Source organism: Pteronotus mesoamericanus, unplaced genomic scaffold (genome assembly GCF_021234165.1).
Source record: "Pteronotus mesoamericanus isolate MK-2021 breed Mesoamerican mustached bat unplaced genomic scaffold, CSHL_Meso_final contig_20, whole genome shotgun sequence".
Lineage (NCBI taxonomy): Eukaryota > Metazoa > Chordata > Mammalia > Chiroptera > Mormoopidae > Pteronotus > Pteronotus mesoamericanus.
The window spans coordinates 78,724,792-78,747,873 of NW_026555085.1; the positions used below are offsets into that span (position 1 = coordinate 78,724,792).

Below are 23,082 nucleotides of genomic sequence, written 5' to 3' on the forward strand. Positions count from 1 at the left end.
ACCTATTTGTACTTCTTAATCCCTTCACCTCTTCACCAAGTTCCCCACAGCCCTCTCCCATCTGGCAACCACCAAAGGGTTCTCCATATCCATGGTTCTATCCCTCTTTTTCTTGTTTGCTTAGTTTGTTTTTTGGATTCAATTGTTGTTAGATACGTATTTATTACCATTTTATTGTTGATCATTTTAATCTTTTCTTAAATAAGCCCTTTTTAATATTTAATATAATAATGGCTTGGTGATAAAGAACTTTAGTTTTTTCTTGTCAGGAAGCTCTTTATCTACCCTTTGATTCTAAATCATAAATGATTCTAAATGAGAGCTTTGCTGGGTAGAGAGAGCAATCTAGGTTGTAGGTCCTTGCTTTTTATGACTGAATATTTTTTGCCAGTATCTTCTAGTCTGCAAAGTTTCTTTTAAGACATCAGTTCACAGTCTTATGGGAACTCACCTGTAGGTAACTAAATGCTTTTCTCTCACTGCTTTTAATGTTCTCTCCTTATGTTTAACTTTGGCATTTTAATTATGATGTGCTTTTGAATGGGCTTCTTTGCATCCATCTTGTTTAGGACTCTCTGTGCTTCCTGGACTTACATGTCTATTTCCTTCACCAAATGAGAAAACTTTTCTTTAATTATTTTTTCAAATAGATTTCCAATTTATTCCTCTTTCTCTTCTCCTTCTGGCACCCCTGTGATATGAATGTTGGAAAGCTTGAAGTTGTCCCAGAGGCTGCTTACACTATCCTTGTTTTTTGTTTCCCCTCTTCTTGTTCTGATTTTTTGTTTTTTGCTTTTTATGTTCCAAATCATTGATTTGATTCTTGGCTTCATCCCCTCTACTATTGCTTTCCTGTAAAATGTTTTTTATTTCAGTTAGTGAATCCTTTATCTTTGTATGCTGCTGAGGTCCTCACTAAGTTTCTTGAGCATCCTTATAAACAGTGTTTTGAACTCTACATCTGATAGATTGCATATCTCCATTTTGTTTAGTCTTTTTCTGGAGTTTTGATCTTTTCTTTCATATCCATGTTTCTTTGTCTCCTCATTTGAACAGCCTCCCTGTGTTTGTTTTTATGTATTAGGTAGAGCTTCTAAGGCTCCCTGCCTTGGTAGCATGGCCTACTATAGTAGGTATTCTGTACAGTCCAGTGGCATGGCCTTCCCTATCACCCAAACTGGGTACTTGAGGTATGCCCTCTATGTGGGCTTAGTACACTCTCCTTTTGTAGTTGAGCCTTGATTGCTGTTGGCAAGTGAATGGGAGGGATTTACCCAGACCAGTCAGCTGCAGGGATTGGCTGTGACCACTTACCACTAACCTCTGCTCTCCATGGAGGACCAACTGTGCAGGGGCAGGATGGTGGTGCTCTGATGTGGTCTGTAGCTGTCCACTGGATACATAAGCCCTTGGGTTTGCTGGGTGGTACAGGCCAAGGTCAGCCCCCACCTTGTTCTGCCTGGGCCATGCTGCATGGGCTATAAAGGACTCTGAGATGGCTGCTGCTTGTACTGGCTTGGAGATTCCCAGGTGAAGCCAAGCTGTGAATCTAGGCTGGCTGCTGCTAGTGCCAGTCCTGGGGTCACTTAGCAAGAAGTACAGGGGCTGCAGGCTTACTGAGGCTGGCTGTTGCTTGTTTGATAAGATACAGGAAGTTGTGAAGCATGAGCCAAGACCAGTCATTCATATGGAAAAGTCATGGTTAATGGTTTGGGAGATTTCATACAGGGAGATCTGACTGGGATGGAGTTTCAGGGGGTCTCCAGGGTGGGGCCAACACTGATAGCCCAGTTGATGGAGTCTCAGATATGGCACCTGCCTTCTGGCTCTGTGGATCTGGGAGGGGAAGGCTCAGAAGAGGGACAATGGCTTCTGCCCACCTTTCTGTTTGGTAGAAAGCTGTCTCCCAGTTCTTGCCTTGATGCCAGACACTTCAGTTCCTGCCTGTATGCCACTGATGCCTTTCAAGCTGCCTCACTGCCTCTGTGCTGATCTCAGAGGGAGAGTCTGAGTATGTCTCTGTGTAGGTTCTTTAAGGGGGACTGCTTGGTACTCAGGAAGTTTCTTCCACCAACTCAATCTCCACTGGTTTTTGCAGCTAAAAATTATGGGCTCTTATTTTCCTGGCAGTAAAACCCTGGGCTGGGGGGCCTAGGATGGGGCTGGGATGCCTTGCTCCCAAAATATCCCTCCCAAATTTTATCTAACACACATGGGTGTGGAACAAACCCATTCCATGTATTCACCCTTCCTACCAGTCTGCATGGATGTGGTTTCTTTAATTCTGTACTTCTTAGACATCCATTCAATTTTTGATGGTTCTGAGTGATGGTCGTTCTATATTTTAGTTGTAATTTTGATGTGATTGTGTTGAAGAGGTGAGCCATGTTTACCTATGCTACCATCTTGACTGGGTGTAATTACCCGTATTTTTGTAGTTGGTCATTATGAAGTCAGTCAATAATGGAGTTGTAAAGAGTAGATGATCTGAACTTTTAAAAAAGACGTTATGATTCGCAAGAGGAATTGATTTGTAAGTAGCACGTGGAAGCCGGGTTACTTTCCCTCTCCCAGTGATCATAGGACCCACTGGGGAAAGCTCCAAAAGTGTTATTGTCAGAGGGAATTAAGGATTCAATTACATTAAAAACATTGAAGGAGTCCTTTCTTAAGATGGAAAAATGTGTAAATAAATTATAGGACTTGTAAAACTCTGATGGAAGTTGTCCTGTGAGTATGAATATGGAAAGGAAAAGGGAAACCAGATAGCATCAGATTCAGGAATGATGTTGGAGGTAAAAGGGATTTTCATTTTGAGTAGGGAGAGGGGTGAGGCAGGGTGGAAATTTAATGTTAAAATTAATTTTAGTTTATTTGGAATTACAATAATTGTGTTTGAAAACTAGCTGTGCAATTTAGGTTCTGGAAATTATTTTATTTATTTGTAACACTGTAACTAAGCTTCTTTGAACTGAATTTTTTTTTTCTTTTGGCTTCCAGAAAATAACCTTCCAATTCATCACCTAGGGAAACATTGCCTAAGGCCTAGGGAACAGAATTGTGCCACCCAGCAGATACCTACTCATATGTTGGATGCATTTCTCTGACTCAATTGTAGTTCTTCAAAAGATAACACTTATGTATTAAATATGACTCTAAGTCAAAATTCTTTATTTTTATGCTGTAAAACTGGAAAGCTGTACAAGGAAAGCTGTCCAAGGAAATAGAACCACCTGCTGATTTCTGGCCTGCAGGTGTCTTAAAGAGCCTTTCTTCTGTTTTGCTAATCCAGTTTCTTATTTTGCTTGGGTCTTCTGATTCTGAATGGGATTGAAAGTTTTCTTTTGTAGTATCCAATAGCTCTTTTCACATTTGATTTAAGAAATGTGAATTTAATATTTTATTGTTACTGATATTGACAATTTATAAAAATTCAAAGAATGAGATAAATCATACACATATGTGCACGTGTGTATACACATGCATATATGGTTATATACACAGGTATATACATATATGTATAATATTTCTATGGATTCTTTGCCACATGTTATTAAAAAAATTTTCCTGCCTACAGAAAGTTGAACAAATCATACAATAAACACCTACGTAATTCACTTCTAGATTTAAAAATTAATATCTTGCTGTATTTGCTTTATCACACTTCTACACATTTTGTACATAACTATCCATAAATCTATCTTAAACTTTGATCTATTGCAAACTTCATGACTAAGCAGTTCATTATTAATATCATTAACTGAAATTCAAAACTGATTTACTTTTTTTTTTTAGAAAAATCTCGCCTATAGTGAAATGCTCAAGTCCTCACTGGATGTAGCATTTACTCATTGGAAGTAACATTAATGTTTTAACAAATGTATATACCTGTATTATACAAACTCCTATTGGAATATTAGCATTATCCCAGAAATTTTCTTTATTCCTCTTCCTAATCAGTCTCTACTCCTAAAGTCAACCTTGTTTTCTTCTGTTATTTTACCAATGGATTGGGTTTGCTTATTCTAAAAGGTCACATAAAGTAATAGTAGAGTATGCAGTCTCTTTTTTTTTTTGGTCATACTTCTATTACTTGGCATCATACTTTTAGGAGTCATCTTGTTGTTGCATGTATCAGTAGTTTCATTCATTTTAGTGCAGGATAGTATTCCACTGAATGAATACACCATAGGTTCTGTATCAGTTCTTCCATTGATGGAAACATGGGCCCTGTCCAGATTTGACTATTATGAGAAATGCTTCTGTGAACAGTCTTTGTATAGGTCTCTTCATGGACACATACTGTTATTTCTATTGGGTAGTAACCTAAGAATGGAATTTTGGGGTCCTGAGACAGTTCTAGGTTTAAATTTATTTTAAATGCCTGTTTTCTAAAGTGGTTATATTAATTTACACAACTAATAACAGTGGAGTAGAGTTCTAGTTGCTCCACAAACTTTTAAACATTTGGTGTTATCAATCTTTTTAATATTGCACATGTAACATAAAGCAAAATAACCTTAGAAATATATAGATAAATTTACCATGAACCATCCACCCTCTATTCCTTTGTTATAATTGCCATATATATTAAATTAACATACATTGAAACACCCAAAGCAATATTATAATTTTTCTTTAAACACTGTATTTAAAGGACTTAGGAGAAAAATCTAATGATTTATATTCATGGTTACTTACACTTTCTTCTGTTATTTCCAATTTTCTACTAAATTCATGCAGTAATTTTTTTCTTATTCTACATGATGCATTTTTTTAGTTTATTTTTGGCATTTTGGTAGTGTGTATTCTTCTGAGATATCCAATTCTTCTTTTTTTATAAACATCTTGAGTTGCCCTTGATCATAGTTACAAAAACTTCTTAAAGGTATTTCTGTACTTGTTCCAAAATCTGGGTGTTATCAGTGTTGCTCCCCATTCACTGCTTCTCTCCTAAATATGGATGGCATTTTATTGTTTCTTTGTATGTCTAGTAGTATTTTTTTATGTTGAATTCTGGATGTTGTGAAAGATACATTGTAGAAATAGGGAATCTGTTACGTCCTTCTGAAGAACAGTTACATCAGCTGGTCAAAGTGTCTGGACTCTGGCTCCAAACTCTTGCCTCTCCTGTGGTATACAACAACTGTGACCTCTGCCTTAGCACCAACGGTGGTGCACTGAGTATGCCTAGGGCATATGTATGTCTGGCATCAGTGAGGAATTTGGGGAGAGTTTATACACATATTTTGAGGTTCCCTTCCTGTGGCTTTGTTTCTCCCAGTATTTTTTTCACTTTACAGCAGCTGTGGTTGCTCTTAGTTCTGTCCTCTGGTTCTTCAAGAGAGTTAAAAAAGAGAGAGTAAAGCTTTGGGTTTCCATTTGAGTTTTGGCCATCTTGCATTGCACTGTCTGTAGTATTTCCAATCTCTTCCTTCTTCTACGCATACACATACCCCCTGGACTACCTGCTTTGGGTTTAGTCTCCAATGTCTTCAGGTATCCAGACTTTTTAAAAAAATATCTATTTTGTTCCTATTTTATAGCTGTTACCTGGGAGAGAGTTAGTTCAATAGAAGCTAGTCCACATTACTAAAAGTAGAACCTTCATATGAAGATTTAAAAATGCTTCTGTCATTTAAATCCAGAATGTGGGATTCTGAGAATGCAGAGCATAGAAATTACAAAAACATGTATGAACATACAATAGTGTTTGAGCAAGCATATATAGAATAAAAACATTAGAAATTTAGTATATTTCCTAAATGTTTGCCATATTGTAGGAAAATTTTTATTTTTCACATGATGTAGACATACCATTTTGTACTAAAGGTAAGTATTACAGAATATGAGATATCATCTTTATAGTATACATATTTTAATCTTTAAAAGGAATATATAATATATGGAGAATAAATATGATTTATGTTTTGTTCATATTTTGTTTTTAGTCACAAATCCAACAATTTATTTAGTCTTGCTACTATTCAGAAAAAATGTCAATTGTAATTGTATGGATAATGATGACTGGCTTTTATGTCATTAACATTACATGACCTCAAATTGAATTAAGAGCCTGTTAGGTCAATACTCTATAAAGGTTCACCAGCTATTTGTAGTTCATTTACACTTGCACTGTTTATATAATCCTAACTGAGTAACCCATATTGAATATGGCAATAAATGTTGCTATGCTGCTTTTGAATAGGAATAAATATGTACAGCCTAATAGAGCTAACATCTAATGAAAATGGTCTTCAATCTATAATACAACCTGCTGGAGATTCAATGTAAGCTCAGATATTGACTAAGTCTTCAAATTAATCATTAGCAACTAATTGGGGACCTTTCCTGACCAATACACTTTACTGATTTTTAAAAAATAAACAGTAAAATAGCTGATAAAATTTCAATATGCAACTGTTCTCTGACCACAACCAAGGCAATTAAATTGTGCAAGTGTTAATTTTGAGTACATGACCAATAAATATAACAGAAACAAATCAATGAAGAGCACCAAGAAATAACAAATGTAAATATCAGTAATGTTTTATTATGAGTAATAACCTCAATAAAGCAACAAAAGGATGGGGACTGAATACTTCTTTTATTAAATATGTAAATTGATAAGCTTTACTGAAGACTGGGTTTTGGCTCCTTTTCATGCCTGAAAAAGAATATATTTGAATTAAAGAGCTGATTTCAAATTTTAGTTATTAATCTTACTAATTTATAAATTTGTGCATATTGTTTATCTTCTATGAACTGCACTTTCTTCATTTGTAAAATGAGACTAATAAAACCTACCCAATGGGCTTATCCGGGATTACACCATATTATTTAATGAATATGAAATGGCTTTTGAATGAATGTTACTTCTATACCTGTAATTCTTTTATAACTATGTCATTTTGCTCACCTTTTATTTATTTATTTCTGTGGGGAAATTGGGATGTCATTCAATCCTATATTTGTAGAACATACTATATAGAGTAAGGTAATTTTCACCAGCCATTTTTCCCTTTTAGACCCCTTTCATGATTCCTCAGATCTGAGAAAATACAGGCCTGACCAATTCAAATTAGGCCCCAAAGCAGGGTGTGGAGATTCTTACCCATACGTGCAAAGCAGGACCCAAGGTCACAGTCAAGACAGGGTGGTCAGAGGTGAGGGAGGAAAAAAAGATCATAGGGCAAAACCGACAGTGTCCTGGTACAGTTTTAGAGATGCTGGCTCCGGCCTAAAAGAATGTTTGTGAAGAAAGTTGGCTTTGTTTGAAGGGGCTAGAAGGGGTTTAACTACCTAAACTGATTCTGCAGGGGCAGCAAGATGAGATGTAAAGTTTTAACCTTTTAAAAATAGGATTCCCAGCATATATCTTTCTTCTTACTACCTATTTCTTTTTTACACTATAAACTAAAATTTTAAAACCTGGAATAAATGCCACTAACTCAAGTCACTAACAATGAGAAATAGGCAGAAATTTGTGTTGGTAGACATGAACCATTATGTATTCTTTGTGTAATCTACATGTGTCTGTATCTATAGCAATCTCCATCTCTCTATTCACATATATATATTGTGTATATATACACACATACACATATATACAATTACCTAATTTAAGAAATTAGGACAATTACAAATTCAAGTACTCTGTCAATGACTCAATATTCACATAAGCTCTCAGAATAAAGTTTTTATTCATATGCTATTCCCTCTGCCCAATGTGTTTGCTTTCCTGCTTATGCTTTTGTCTACCAGAATAAACTTCTATTCCTCCTTCAAGATTTAGCTCAAGATATAATAAGCCCATCTTAATGATATTATTCCCAAATCTTTTATGGTGTCTGGCATAGTATGTGTCCAACCATTATTTGATGAAGTATTTGTACAGTTAAATGCAAAATTGTGATGTATTACAGAAGATTTTATATATATATATATATATAATTTATTTAATCATATGCCATTTCCTAGCCTAGAGAATAAATTATCTAAGGTAGAAAGACAATGTTCTGGGGAATGATAAAATTATTTTTAAACTTGTAACCTGAATAATTTACAAAATTTACATTGTTTACAATAAGCCTTGTATACACAATCAGTTAAGACTAAAAAAACCCCCCAAAAACCAAAAATGATAAATTTGTAATTTTGTCTAACCTTTGTATAACACTGTACTTTTGAAAGAACACTCTACATTTCCTCTTCATATAAATAATAACAGTCTTATGAGCAGCTAATACTTTCCCAACCTATAATTATATCAGCTGGCCTTGTATCACATTGACAGAATATCTCATTGAATTGAGTTTAGAGCTTAAAGACAATGTGGAGGCCTGGGGGAGACAAATTCGTCAGGAAGAATGAATTATATATGGACTTCAGTGAAGTAAGAAAAAAAGTAAGTTCTGAGCTCCTGGCAAACAAAGGAAAATTGGAAACCTCAAAAAACAATATGCTGGAGGAAAGCAAAATGCAAGAGGCCTGTGGGGCTGCTGGGGCCTGTCTTGGAACAGTAGTATCAGAGGGATTTTAGAAACTTGTGAGATGAGGAGCGAATAGAGTAAAGATTCTTTGCAGACAACTTTTCAGGAGATTCCGAGAGTGACTGAGGCGAGAACTGAGGTAGTGCCTAGTTGTATAAATTCACTTACCTCCCTGGAAGTTTTGAAAGGGATTACAATAGAGATTCAAATTATTTGAAATTATGTTTTAATTTTCTGTGCTATTGTTTATTTCAATGAAATTATAAGCTTAACCAGGACCACAAATTGGCACTAGGTTTATGTTTGTTTCACATGGTACTTGTAGGAAACATGTAGTATAATGATTAAGAGGATAGACTCTGGAGCCAGATTCCTTGGGCTTAAATCACAGCTCTGCTGCTTGCTAGTTGTCTTCTTGGGCAAGTTGTGAACATTTTAATAAAATAGGGGTAATAGCAGTGTGTAGCTTATATGGGTATTTTGTGTAGCAAGTTAGTCCATGCAGAGATAGAGTGTTAGTCCCTGACGGAATAGTTTCTGGCACATTATAAACATTCATTAATGCTATATATTATTATTGTTCTTATTGTTGTTTCTGTTGTTATTCAGAAGATGCAGATGAACATTTATGAGGCCAGTATTTAAAGTTCAGTTATTTTAGAAATATTTTGAGCACTTACTCTGTACCCAGCATAGGCTGAGATTTGAAGATAAGACAGAAGCGAACTCAAAACTCTAGGGATTTCAGTAAAACATCAGGACATAAGACTTGGTTAAGAAAGGGCTTTTTTTCAAAGGTTGAATTAATATTGAGCTATTTGGCATGTGTATAGAACAGAGGTATCCTAGATGGCTAGCATGTTCCTTACCTAACTTCAGTCAAATTATCTGTGATCTCAAATTACACCAAGATGAGTCTTTCCATTAAAGAATGATTTGTGATGAATGACTTTACTATATTATTATTGAAAAGAGGTCAATCAAATGCAAATACTAGGCATGTACGTAGCAGAATTAACAGTAACAGAAAGTAAAGAGCTGGAGTTGGCTTCTCATAGGGTAGGAAAGGCTTCCCAGCCCTGCACTCCTATTTGCCACTAACATTGTTTCTAAGGAAGCTAAACAGTTTTATTTTATCTAACAGATGATTTCTGGTATACGATCATGGACTACTACGATGTATAATACAGCTGTGTAGCACAGAAGGCTGTAAAAAATGGTTTTCCAAAATTTTTAGCATTTTCAATCTTCTCCAGTCTGGATATAAAGGAGTTACAATAACCACTTACATTAAATTATAATTGGAGCATAAAAATGACCATGAAAAACATAGATGCATTGTTGTACAAAATATTTACATATGATTATAGTTTACTACTAGATGCAGCGATTTTCAACCTCTTGGATCTCATGGCACATATAAACTAATTGCTAAAAATTCTGCAGCACACCAAAAAAAAAATTATGTTTTTCTACTGATCTGACAAAAAATAGGTATAATTCTGATTGATTTAAAAAGAGCTAACAATAGTAATTACCTACCTTTTTTGCCCCAATTTTACTTTTAAAAAATTGGGTATTTATAACTGTATATAGGAATTTCTGGTACCAAGAATAAACCATCAAATACAATCTTATTATATGACATGACCAATGAGATGCATCTCTGTTATATGACCTATATATTTAAGTCAGGGTATCCACACTGGATAGCTATTGTTGTGTTGACTGTTGTCATCTTTATTTATTTGACAATCTAACAGAAAAGAGATCATATCCTTGACTAAAGAGTCAGGCATTATATGTTTTAAAAATTCTGTGGCACACTGGTTGAAAATTACTGTACTAGAAAATAGCTGAAATGGAAAACAGAAGAGAAAATTTTTGCCAATAACATGAGTGAAAGATTTTTAAAGAGCAAGTATTAGAGACAGCACTTTCTAATGAAGTAGTAGAGGTTAATAAATTAAGAAGACTGCTTTAGAGTCCATATTAAATATGCAAAAAGAAAAATATTATTTTGATAATACATGCTATGTATGTAAGTGTTGTACTTAAGTCATATATTTATCACTCATTATTTTATTTTGATTAATTTAGTGCTCTGAAAAATATCTTCATTTTAAACTGCAGCAAAATCATAGCACATTGTTTCTGGTCCACACACCTTCATTTGTCCATCTTTTTTCAGGTTTATTCCCTGCTGTCTTGAATCTTGCTTCGAATGCTCTCATCACTACAAATGCAACATGTGGAGAAAAGGGACCCGAAATGTATTGCAAATTGGTGGAGCACGTGCCTGGGCAGCCTGTGAGGAACCCCCAATGTCGAATCTGCAATCAAAACAGCAGCAATCCAAATCGTATGTATTTATTTTAGCATGTTTCTTATGACAATGGGAAATATTTATAAAAGTCAAGGGGCTTGCAATCCCCCAAATTGCTAGAACTTCTCTTCCACTGTGACTTTATTTACAGCCCTTCTCTGTCACTTGACTAGCATTTGGCTTCCTTACCTGAACCAGGTACAGTGCTTGACAGGGTTTTCTAGCTGAAGACCCGTAGCAGTCATGAGGTTTACCATCTCCAAAATAGTATCTGAGGATGTGGTTGTTAATTTAAACTTTAGTCATTCTTCAGTCACTTATGTACCAGGAAATGTGCTGGGGATCCCTGGCTTCAACTAAAGAAGAAATGAGCAAAAAAACAGGCTATTGCTAGATAGTGTGGTAAGTACGAAGGAAAGAATGAGCATAGGAAGAGAAGGATAGTAACAAATTCTCTCTTGGTATAAATGGAGACTTGCCAGATGAATTGATATCTAAGCTGGGATTCAGGGACAAGTTTGGGCTGAGCAAGGAGAGAGAGAAGAAAAGAAGGAATGCCAGGAAGAGAAACCAGTGAGATAGGACACCTCACTTCCTCTGGGAACTGTAAGTAGTCAGGAATGGCTAGAGCTGAGAGCGGCAGAGGCCAGAGGGTAGAGATGAGTGATGTGATGGCAGGAGCCAGATAATGAAGGGTCTTACCACTGCCCGAAGACGCTGTATTTACTCAGCAAGCATTTGCACACCTGCCACTAACAATGCAGTGTACTGAGGCAGAATAGTAAGTCGTACATAGCCCTTGACTTCAGGGAGTTAGAGGAGAAAATAGGGGAAACAGGAAAGTAAATTGAGTGCTAAGGAAACATCTAGAGATTCCTGGGAGAAAGCAACCTGTGTATGGGAAAACTTAGTAAAATGAAAAGGAGAAAAATATTATAAAAGAAAAAGCATACATAAATCTTGAAGGTACACAACAGCATGACATATTCAGAGAACTATAAGTAATTTAGTTTAACCAGGAAAGCATTTCTGTGGGGAAGGAGAGGATGGTGTGAGATGGAGGCTGATTTAGAAATGCATTAGGAAATCATCAAATACATATATTGGGAAGGTTAATAAAGGAACAATGTCAATGAGGTAAGTTATAATGGGATTAAGCTTCACAGTTACATTACTTTTAAATTTGCTTAATGTTCCATTTTTGTTTTAAATTTGTTTTAAATTGTAAAACTTATAAAACAAAAATAATTTTCACAATTTAAATTTTTATATCAAAAGAAAGTTGGGAGGCATTGTGTATTCTTGCCCACAGCTGGTTAAAAGGAAGAATGCATAGTCCCCTCTCTGTTATCTAAGTTAGAGATGCTGAAAACAACATGTTTACACAATTGGAACTTTAGTAATCAAAATTGCTGGCCTTACATGTGACAGAATGTTACCCCAAAATAGTGAAGAAACCAAAGATGGCAACCACCAGAACCTTCCTTGCCTTTTAATGGCTCTGGTTATGTTCTGTGGGGCCAATTGGCATGGCATAGGCATAGGCATAGGCATGGGGGTGCTGGAACACGTGCCGTCTGTTTCCTTTTCTTGGGTAGCATGACAAGAACAACGGGCCTAACCTGAGCGCTGGAAAAACATCAAAAGCAAGAAACTTGAAGTAGGGGCCAAACAACAAAGCAATGGATGGACTCTGAGCTTCAAGTTCATTAGGGAAAATGATGAAGGTGGGGAGAAACTGCCATTGGTTCAGGAACTTGTGGCCTTGATGGTTTCATAAAGAGTGTGAGAAAGCATGGAGGCAGGGAAGTGCTTTTGGGGGGAGGCGGCGGGGGGGACGGTGTTGAGACTGTGTAAATGTGTGCTTAGGATGGGCCAGGCACGCAGGGAGAGCTCAAGTGTGTAAAGTGTCTGTGTATGTGCCTCTATCTGTGTGGATACATGTATATATGTATGCCTAGATATGTGTGTATACAGGTATGTATATAAATATAAACCCACATAAAGGGTGTAGCAAAAGTAGGTTTACAGTGGTATGTGAAAGTTTATTCTTGTATTATTATTTATTAATTATTGTGTTAGTTTTCATACAAATAACTGACAACCTACTTTTGCCTCAACCCGCATTTATAATTCCTGCCTACAAGTACAATGTAGGGCAAATAAATAAATAAATAAATAAATAAATAAATAAATAAAAGGCTTAGATAAAAGGCAATTAAAAAAATGTTGAAAACTCTAAATTCAAGACTATACCTTTGGTACATATTATAAGTGATGTGGATTTCTGAGAAGTAAAGCATCAGTGGGAACTGAAGGAATAAGAAAAAGTTCCAAGAAAGTGGTTAGTCTTAGAAGGGCACTAAAAAGATGAATTACTGGAGATAAGAGGGGAAGGCATTTCAGAAATGGAGGGAAAAAAAACTGTCGTCAGGTGTAAGAGACAGGTTAGAAGTAAAGTGCAAATATGGGGCTAGAAAAAATGTGAGTGGAGACTCTCAGTTGGAAAAATGGATGAGAGGCATCCACTAAATTGAGTCCAAGAGTGGCTTTTACTTCCCTCTCTAGAGTTGTATATTCGGGGTCTCCTTGTCACAATGAAAGACGTTCATATTTAGGCAATCTTACTCCATATTTTCACATTAGGACAAAAAAGCAAATTTTTTCAGTAAAGCAGGTACATATGAGATATGCTTTGTATTTCCCATTTTTGTTCATTTGTAGTGTTTTTTAAACTTATCACAGCTTAGATTTACTTTGTGTGATTAATTTTGAATTACCAGCTTCATTACATTTTAAAGTCCTGTTTTAGAGCTAGACCTTTAGAAAGCATAATAATCCATAAGAGTAAAAATCTAGGAATATCTCACATGAATATATTTTAGGAAAAACTGGAGCAACTGCTGATAAAATTCCACAAATTCAGTGGACTCAGAATAAATCTGGAAAGCTTATACTTAGTTATCATACAAAGAAAACAAAACTTGAGGTTTCAACTGTTAATAGATTGTGCTTCCCAATTAAAAAATAGCAGTTGGAAAAATTTACTTTATCAATAATTTTCTCACCAAATTTTAGAAGCAGTTAGCTTTGGATTGATTTATATCACTATTACTCTTAAGGATGCTATAAGTTTCTATCTTGTAAATAAGAAAACTATGCCACTAATTAATCAGTTTTTGCAAAGTAATTATGATTAAACTTTCATAATGGGGATTATAGTTAATTGTTAATTCACCTCCCAGTCTTCCTTTTTGTGAATAATTCTCATATCAATTTGACCTGAAGTGGCAGATATCAAAATTTCCAATTAGACAGCTCCTTTTACAGTTACTTAAGAGCCATGAAATTTAATCTGGATATGTGGTTTTATGTGTGTGTTTTTCCTATCACATATTAAACTCACAATCTGTAAAGAAGATTCAAGAAGACTTTAAGGAAATGTTCCCTGTGATATTTATTATTTTTCAGAAGCAACGTGAGTAATATTTCATTTATGAACTCTGATCCCTAATGGTCCAATTTCATCACCCACTCACATCACCAAGGGCACTTATTTGATATAAAGTTATGCTTCTTGTATTCGTTGTCATTATAAAGACCTGATACCTTCCCTAGCTTCAACAGAAGAAGTTAACTCATGTTAATTATGCAATATATTCAGCAATTTTACTTTTCATTGAGATTGGATGTTTCATTATGTGGATGGCTAATGTGAAAAGACAAAGTGCAAAACAAAGTCCATACAGCTGTTTAGTTGATTTAAATAATTTACCAAGAAAGAACTGACAGTAACCAGAGGTGTGGGGAGGGGGATAACGGGGGAAAGAAGGGAAAGGTTCATCAAGGAACGTGTATGAAGGACCCATGGACAAAGCCAAAGGGGGTTGGGGTCAAAGGTGGGACAGGGGGTGGGTGGGGTGCAGGGGAATGGTGGCGGAAAATGGAGACAACTGTACCTGAATAACAATAAAAAAATAATTTACCAATAAAAATTAATTATTTTTGTTCTGTCCTATAATTCATATTACCATAAGTAACTCAAAGGCATAAGCCTTTATGTTTTCAATTAAACAGGATATAGCAGACTATGTTAATAAAGTTAATATGTAATAAAAATGTTCACAATCTGAAAATTGCATATTTATTGAATACCCAGCTTTTAATATTTTTTTCCTTGAAGATGATTTTACTTTACTATTACAACTTTATTGCAACAAGGACTTCATTTTGCTTGATTTTTATGTTCAAGTTTTTGTTAAATGTAATTTGTCTCCAATTACTATTCAGAACAGTGTATATTTTGAACAGATATATTCTTAATTTTATGTATATGCACAATAATGGTTACAATAACAATAGCTGTGATGTTCCTCAGGTAAATCTGTGAGCTGAAAGTTCCTATCCAAGTTATTTTTACTGGTCCATGGCAAAATGAAAAAGTGAGGAAAAAAATCCAAAATTTCATGGGAAAAAAGGCATACCTTAAAAATTATCCTTCGTTTTGGTATTCTGGTTTTAAACTTTTAAAAGGCTTTCATTTTACCAAACAATAATGATGGTGTATTAAATGATATTAAAAGTAGACAGAAGGCAACTATTACTTGGAGAGCTTGTGCTCATTTTTTAAAAATTTATTTTCTCTGAACCTTAAGAATGTGGGAAACACTGATGTCAGTGGACTTTTATTACCCCTACTTCAAGCATGACCCACAGAGTTTAGGTGGCCAATCAGTACTGAATGGGGGAACGAGGTGGACCGCCTGACGTTTCATACTCCAGCTCTTCATATTCGAAATGTGTGCTCTCCCATCACCGCTCTCATTAGAGCACCTGGCTGGACTACTGTAGGCACATCCAAAGTCCAGAGTTGTTCCTCACAGTGATAGGTTTTGTTCATTTTTTTTGAAGTATTGCTTCAATTTCCAAAATAAAAAACAAAAAAAATGTGTTCTGATCTAAGAGTTTATTGTTAGGCCATCCATTCGAAACACGTTTCCAGAGAATTAGTATTATAAAAGTTCTCAAGACTGAAACCTCAAGGCATTCTTCATCCATAAAGAAGAGAAGACTAGGAGGGAAGCTAGCCCCCACTCGTTTTCATTTCTTTGGGAAAATATGCTGACTTGCAAGCAAGAGGTTAGGAAGTTAATTATCTTTAATTCAGCACTGGGGCTAGAAATAGGAACATCCCACAATCTCCACTCCTGTCAGTTCTCACCTCTGCATGGCCTGGGGCTCTTTAGAGGAGGAGGAAAAAGAAAAAGAATTTCTGGGAAACTGGAAGCACAGATCTCAGACAAAGCCAACGACTGAGAACCAAATTGGAAAGAGGGCTTCGGCAGCCCAGAGGTAGTGACTGCTGTTCCGAGATGCCTGGAACTCAGTCGGAGACAAGGAACGTGAGGTGTGAGGGTTGTAAGGAGTGAGGGCTGTGGGAGAGGACTGTGGGGGAAGGGGACAAGGATTGCCCATACCTTTGATTTATTGTCTATCCTCAGTCTCTCTTTTATTCTCACAAAAGTTCCTGTTCTCACATATCAGAGTAAAGGCAAGGAAAGATCCATATTTTTTTGGCAGGATGGAGTTTCCTGCGCACTCCTCTTGCTGTTATTGTCCAGACTTCTCCACTGAGTGAGGGATTATGGTCATAGGCAAATGCTGCCTGGGAGGTTTGGAGTATCTTTCATTGTACCTTTAAATAGTGGTGGACAGTTGGTAACTTAAGAACTGACTACAAAGAGCATCATAAGATGGATCTGACAGCCCTTTATATTAAAACCAGTTACATATTAGATTGCCTGAGTCTTGGTAATGAATTTGTCAGTAGGACAAATCTTCAAGTACTTTTAAAACACAATTTAATGTTTTATGTTTCTGTTAACAAAGTTGATAGCATACTAGAGCCACCTCAAGACTAGAGATTTTGCTTCTTTGAATGCTTTGAATGATTGACACATCTATTAGATTTCAATATTATTTGTTCACAGTGAATTTCTGTAGTTATTGTTAAATTTGCCCATTTTACTTCATGGCCAGAGTGCTGAGCAGGTTCTTGTTTTATAGCCTAAATATTTAGCCATTTCACACGACCTTTTACACTGCTATGGAAAGGTGATATTAAATAAATTCATGTGAAGATATGAATAGTTCTGTCTTTATGTTATTTTAATGTCTGAGAGTCATATGCCGATGATTTTAACTAGTTTTTACTTTCTTGAAAGGAACAATTATATATTTATCATGTAATCTTTTCTCCTCCTTTCACATGCTGCTGCTGATTCAATAGAGAGACACCCAATTACAAATGCTATTGATGGAAAAAACACTTGGTGGCAGAGTCCCAGTATTAAGAATGGAATTGAATACCATTATGTGACCATTACACTGGATTTACAACAGGTATAGTACCTACTTCTTTCTTTCTTTTTAATTCCATGTGTTGTACTTTACATTCCCATGACTATTTTGTAGCTAGCTACCAATTTGTGTTTATTAATCCCTTCACCTTTTTTTTTTTTTTGAACTGGGTCTAGTGCCTCTGTCTCTTTTTTTTTTAATTTTTATTTTTTCATTTTCCACTTTGAAATTGTATTTTGGTTTTGCTTTTTGTGCCACTAGTAGTTTTTTGGTAAGAAGATACTCCTTATCACTCTCCATTATTTTCCAGATACAATGAACAAAGTGGCCTATTCATTTAGTATGCTGTTTTAAATTTTTTGGCATTTATTTCTAAAGCACAGCTAAAATGAATTCACAGAAAGAGTTTAGCACTGAGCCCTGACCATTGTGGCTCAGCTGGTTGGGCATCGTTCCACAAAGCAAGGGGTCGCCAGTTAGATTTCAGGTCAAGGCATATGGCTGGGTTGCAGGTTCCGTCCCCGGTCAGGGCACTTACAAGAAGCAGCCAATTGAAATTGCTCTTTCGCATTAATGTTCCTCTCCCTCTGTTTCTCTCTCCTTTCCCCTCTCTCTAAAAATAAAATCTAAAATATAAAAAACAAGAAAAGAAGGAGGAAAGTTTAGCACCAAATAAAGAGCTGGTTCTATTTTGGCTGATGAGAATTAATGATGAAAATATAGATCAACAAAATTTTACAAGTTGTTTGAGTTGGTGTGGCATAGCCTAGGTGCTTTCCACCCTTAGTTTCTTTCTCTTCACAATATTCAGATTAGGCTAGTGTTATTAATTGAGAGTCACCATCACCTCAACTTATTTAGGCTTGCAAATGCTATGGAATCTGGAAAAATGTTCCCATAGTTTTCTGTTTTTTTCCAAATGCAAAAGCCTATCTAATTGACTGAGGCCTGAGACTAGAAGCATTGAACCCTTTAACTCAGCCTGTTTCTCTCTCACTCCCTGGAGTCAGCATGAGACTCTTAGCCATTCCTCTCTAGCCTAGTGGGGATAGGGTAGCAAGAGAGTTGGGGGTCAGTAAAAAGGAAATGGCCAAGATTGTTATTGACAGAAACTGTGCATTGGTCTGTTTCCACAGGTGACCATAGAGGAAGGAAACACTAGTCATTGGGGGTTAGGCACATTCTCAGGCGTTCAGATGGACACCATGCACTTCCGCAAGGGGAGTATGACTTTTCCTCTTCACAGTTTGGGCCCATTTTGGCCAGAGTACACACATTTAAGAACTAAAAAGAGCTGACTGGTGGATCTCACAGCAGACCCTCTTTCCACCCACCTGAGACTCCTCAGGACTTGAACAACTGGATAGCAGCAGCAGTTCAGTGCCACAACTAAATCACCAACTGCCCTGGATATATTTCCACGTATACCTGCAGAGGAAGGTCAGGTCTGAGTTAGAGGGATTTCTCAAAAAGTCTCAGAGCACTATCCAGGAATGGAATATTGAACTACCACACTGATCAATCACGCTGTAGGTCAGTGAAGTCTTATGCGTGAATTTCCTGCAAATTCTAGCCTCAAAATGCACTCCATTCTTCTCCTGATACAGACAACCTGATCTTTTATCAGTCACAGAAGTTCTCCCCTTTTTTTGTGGCCACCGAAGTTGTGCCTTCCCAATCAGGAGTGAGTCTGCTCTCTCTTACCTCAGGTCATTTCCTGGGATAGGGAATCAATAAATAGGGATGGTTGGTTGCTTTGGTTTCCTCTCCACCTATGTCTTTTTATTTCACATGGAACAAGAGAGTAAATTATTGATATAATTTGCATAAATAACTTATATTTGAGCTCGAGCACAGTGGTGGTGGTGCAATACATGGTACAATCACAAGTTTTTACTAAATAATTTCTATCCAGTATATGTATCTTATTCATTCAACAGGTCAAAGATTTCACCTGAAAGCCCATTTTTTAATAAGGCCATTTATATTTTCCTAAATTTGCTTTGCATCCCTACTCATCCATTCCCACATGGTATCTTAGGACTTATGTGGATTTGTTTTCCTATCCTATCTTTCCATTTAGTCAAATGGCCTTAAAATGAGTGAATACTTAAGACATCTTTCTTTTATAGTTCATTCTTCATAACAAGTGTCAGGAATCTGTTTATAAGACAGGCCTACCTGACTGCAAAGTCTGGAATACACCCAGTGGACGCGGTGCAGAGATATGTCTTTATACGCTCCCCTATCCCAGGATGGTACCCACTCATGTTCTTTACTTCAGCCCTCTCCTACTTCCTGTAAATCACCCTACTTTGTATTCAAGAGAAGGAACATAATCTATAAAACGAAATACATCTTACTTCTATTTGACTCAGATTTTAATTTAGTCAATGATTTAATGATGTAAAAAGTAAAGCAGGTCTGTAGTCAAGAGTTTATAGTGGAGTTCCTCAGAAAGGAAGAGGCTTTGGCACTCTCGATTAGCCTTAGGCTTTGGAGTAACACACTGTGGAACATGTTCAGGGAACTTAACTAAGGAGCAAAGCTTCAGGAACACGTATTTCCATGCATTGGCAACAGAGAAAATGTGGGCATCCTTATTTTTTTATTTATTTCTTACAGTAAGCCTATTATCCTAGTATTAGTATCCTTATTATCCTAGTAGGTCTAGTATTATTATCCTTATTTAATAGTTGAAGAACACTGAGACCTAGAAAAGCAAAGGGACTTGGTCCTCTTAACAAAGTTTTTATAAGCATGGCTGGGATTCCAACCTGAGTACTCTCAATTCAGACCCTAACTACATCAGTATTTCTTAAACTGGGGTTTGAAGACCTAGCCTGGGAAGCTACATTGTTCAGGTTCAAAAAATGCCACACTATGATCTCCTGGTTTCAACGGGAGAATATAGCCAACATTTGTTTTGTAGTATAATACGGGACTAGATTTTTCATTTTCTAGTACATTTTAGTATGCTTTTAAAATGGCAAAACTTGTTTTTTCTACCTATATACAACATGAAGGATTCGTAGGTTATTTCACATAATACGAGGGCAGCAGTTTTATACTGAGTAGGTAAATGTCACTGTCAATGATTCTGCAAGGGGTTTGACCACTTACTGGTCCTCCTATATATTTCAAGATGTATGTATTTTAACAAGTACCATTTTATCTTTTCCTATCCTATCTTTTGTTATTGATACACACTTGGCTCCTCTGTGAAACGCATGTATTAAACTATTTTAAATATAAACAGTCACCTTTGGATTTCCTTGATTAAATAATTACAGATTACACTGGAACATTTCTTTTATATTTTAACATTCAAGGTACTAGAAAAATATAACAACTTATGGAGAAGAAGTAGTTACTTTATAAATTGATTGCTTTTAGATTTTTTATTACTAAGGGATTATTAACTTTTCCCAATTCTATTATTTACTCACAGCATATTGTGAGCAAATGATTTGATCATGCTGTGCCCCAATTACTAGATTAGGAAAAATAAATATTATAAATTCATGGCAAGAAATTTGAAATAATGAGAATAGCAATATAGCAACTAAATTCCATCTGGTATTTGCAGCTATTGTACTGTTCTAGTGAAGGCATAAACTCAGAAGTTTAACTGTTCCAGTGATGACTTTGCAAAAACCCAGTACATTGGCAAAGTGTGCATCAATTTAAAAGACAATAATAGAGGTTTGAAAGTTAATAGGATGTCTAAAATATGTTATTTTAATCCCTTTCAACCATATTTTTGCCACCACATATATTGTGATATCTGATCTCATTTTATAACTTTTGAAATCGTGCCATTTTCTCAGGTAGACCCTTTGATTTGTTTAGGAAGAAAGCTGATTAGCAAGTGGGGTAAAATACAGAAAGGGCAGCTTTTAAATAGAATTTGTGAACACATATTAGGTCATATTCACTCCTGCCTATTTCCATAGCCCACGAAATTAGATGTGTTTATGTGGAGGAATCCCCTTTACTCAGTTAACAGTTCCCTTCTCTTTCTGGTTTTCCCCCCAAAACTACAAATGCAGCTATCAAGAAAGATTATCTTGCAGCTTTAGGGTTTAATTTCCACATGTTCTTGACATAAATATTTTAATTACTGACCTCATAGAGACATATTTAGTGAAACAGGCTAACAATATTAAATGAGAATTATGTTTTAGAATAAGATTGGATCAACATATCTATGTAGATATTATAATGCTTTCAGAATCTATATTAATAGCATAGAAGCATTTTTTCCTAAAGCTTTGAACTGTTAATTAATGATTGAACCCTTCTGTAATTAAAAAAAGCATGAAGTACATTGAAGTATTTCAATGTATTCAAATTCTTCAAATATTCAAAATTTATTTTGTTTAAACATAAGGGTTTTCAAATTTTAAGTCTTGAAAAAAGATTATTATTTTCTCATATGTATTCTTTTCTCATATTCTCTTCTTACTCATTCCTATTAATAGAATCTTTTGTTCTGTAGCTTAGAGAGAATTATTAGCTTCATCCATTAAATAATGAAAAAGAGATAGATACAATTCATAATTAATCACTCAACAGGTAGAAAGGAGTACAAACAATATCTCTGCATTCAATATATCATTATCTAAATAAAGAGAGAAGCCATACATGAATGTATTAAAAGCCACGTGAGATTTAAATTTTAAATAGTCCAGTTAAATATGCTTATATTCAACAGAATCTATTTGATGTAAGAGTTTCCTTTTGGAGACAGATCTCAATAAGACATTAACCCATAGCATGGTGATTGGATGTTTATTTTCCTGTGGTACCATTACATTGTGAATTTTTGTAGACAGCTGTCTATGTTTGTTTATATTGATCATAATTTTCTCTGCATTTAGCAGGAACTCAGCATATATGATGTAAGAATGATCCATCCATGCTTTCAAATCGCTGAATTTTTTTCTTGGTACTATTTAGATCACTACTAAATTGATAAATACAAAACCAACTATAGAGGAGATTATAATCTACTTGTTTAAAACGTCCTATATGAATACATCTTGTTTAGTATAGCAGAATACAATTAAAATGCCATTTCTTTACCTGCTTTAGTTTTTTTTCTTTTAAAGATCATTGATTCAATGTCACAGGTAAGATCTGTGGTTAATTAGAAAATGTATTCTCCTTCTAAATGAATTTGTGCTGACCTTTTAATCATTAATAAAGTTGGCAACCAGCTTCAGTGTCTATATTGTACAGAATATTTGTTCTAATTATCTCCTCTTCAGCCTAGTTTCAATACTGTAGTTACATTGGCCTTATTATTACAAAATCAGATCATATCACTCCTTCTACCAAAAAGCTAATGGCTTTCCATTGCACTCAGTGGGAAAAGCACAATGACACAGAAGAATTTGCAGGATCTTTATATCCTGCCTTTCATCTCTTTTATCTTCCCTCTTCAGTTGCCCCACTAACTACTTCATTGGGTGGTGAAGGACTTTGTACCAATACTGTTTTTTTCTGTCTTAATTTATTTTCCCTAATTTCCAAATAGTGTTGTCCTTACTTCCTTTGGGTTTTTATTCAAGTGTCACCTTCTTAGCAAGAACCTCCCTGATAATTCTATTTAAAATTGTAAACCCCTCTCTACTTCCTAACCCACTTTCCTGCTTTATTTTTCTCCATTAAATATATTGCTCTCTAACTTACTATGTACATTTTACTATTTGTGTTAAATGTTGCTTACCTTGCCTTTCTAAATGCAATTTTCATGAAAGTGGAGATTTTTTTTGTTTCTTTTTAATTGCTACATTCTGAATAGTGCCCAGCATATGAGTCACTTGATAAATTTATATAACCGAATAACTGATTGAATGCATGAACAATGCAAAGCAGCAATCCATAATGTAAGAATCT

At 35.5% G+C, this 23,082-nt stretch overlaps 1 protein-coding gene across 1 annotated transcript in view; it reads left to right on the top strand.

Annotated features, from left to right (window-relative positions):
- LAMA2 (laminin subunit alpha 2) overlaps window positions 1–23,082 on the top strand; it is a 525,989-nt gene that overhangs the window by 125,949 nt on the left and 376,958 nt on the right. Inside the window, exons 2-3 of the mRNA XM_054569946.1 lie at window positions 10,684–10,854; window positions 17,108–17,220. Coding sequence (XP_054425921.1) covers window positions 10,684–10,854; window positions 17,108–17,220 — 284 coding nt within the window. The remainder of the gene's footprint in view (window positions 1–10,683; window positions 10,855–17,107; window positions 17,221–23,082) is intronic.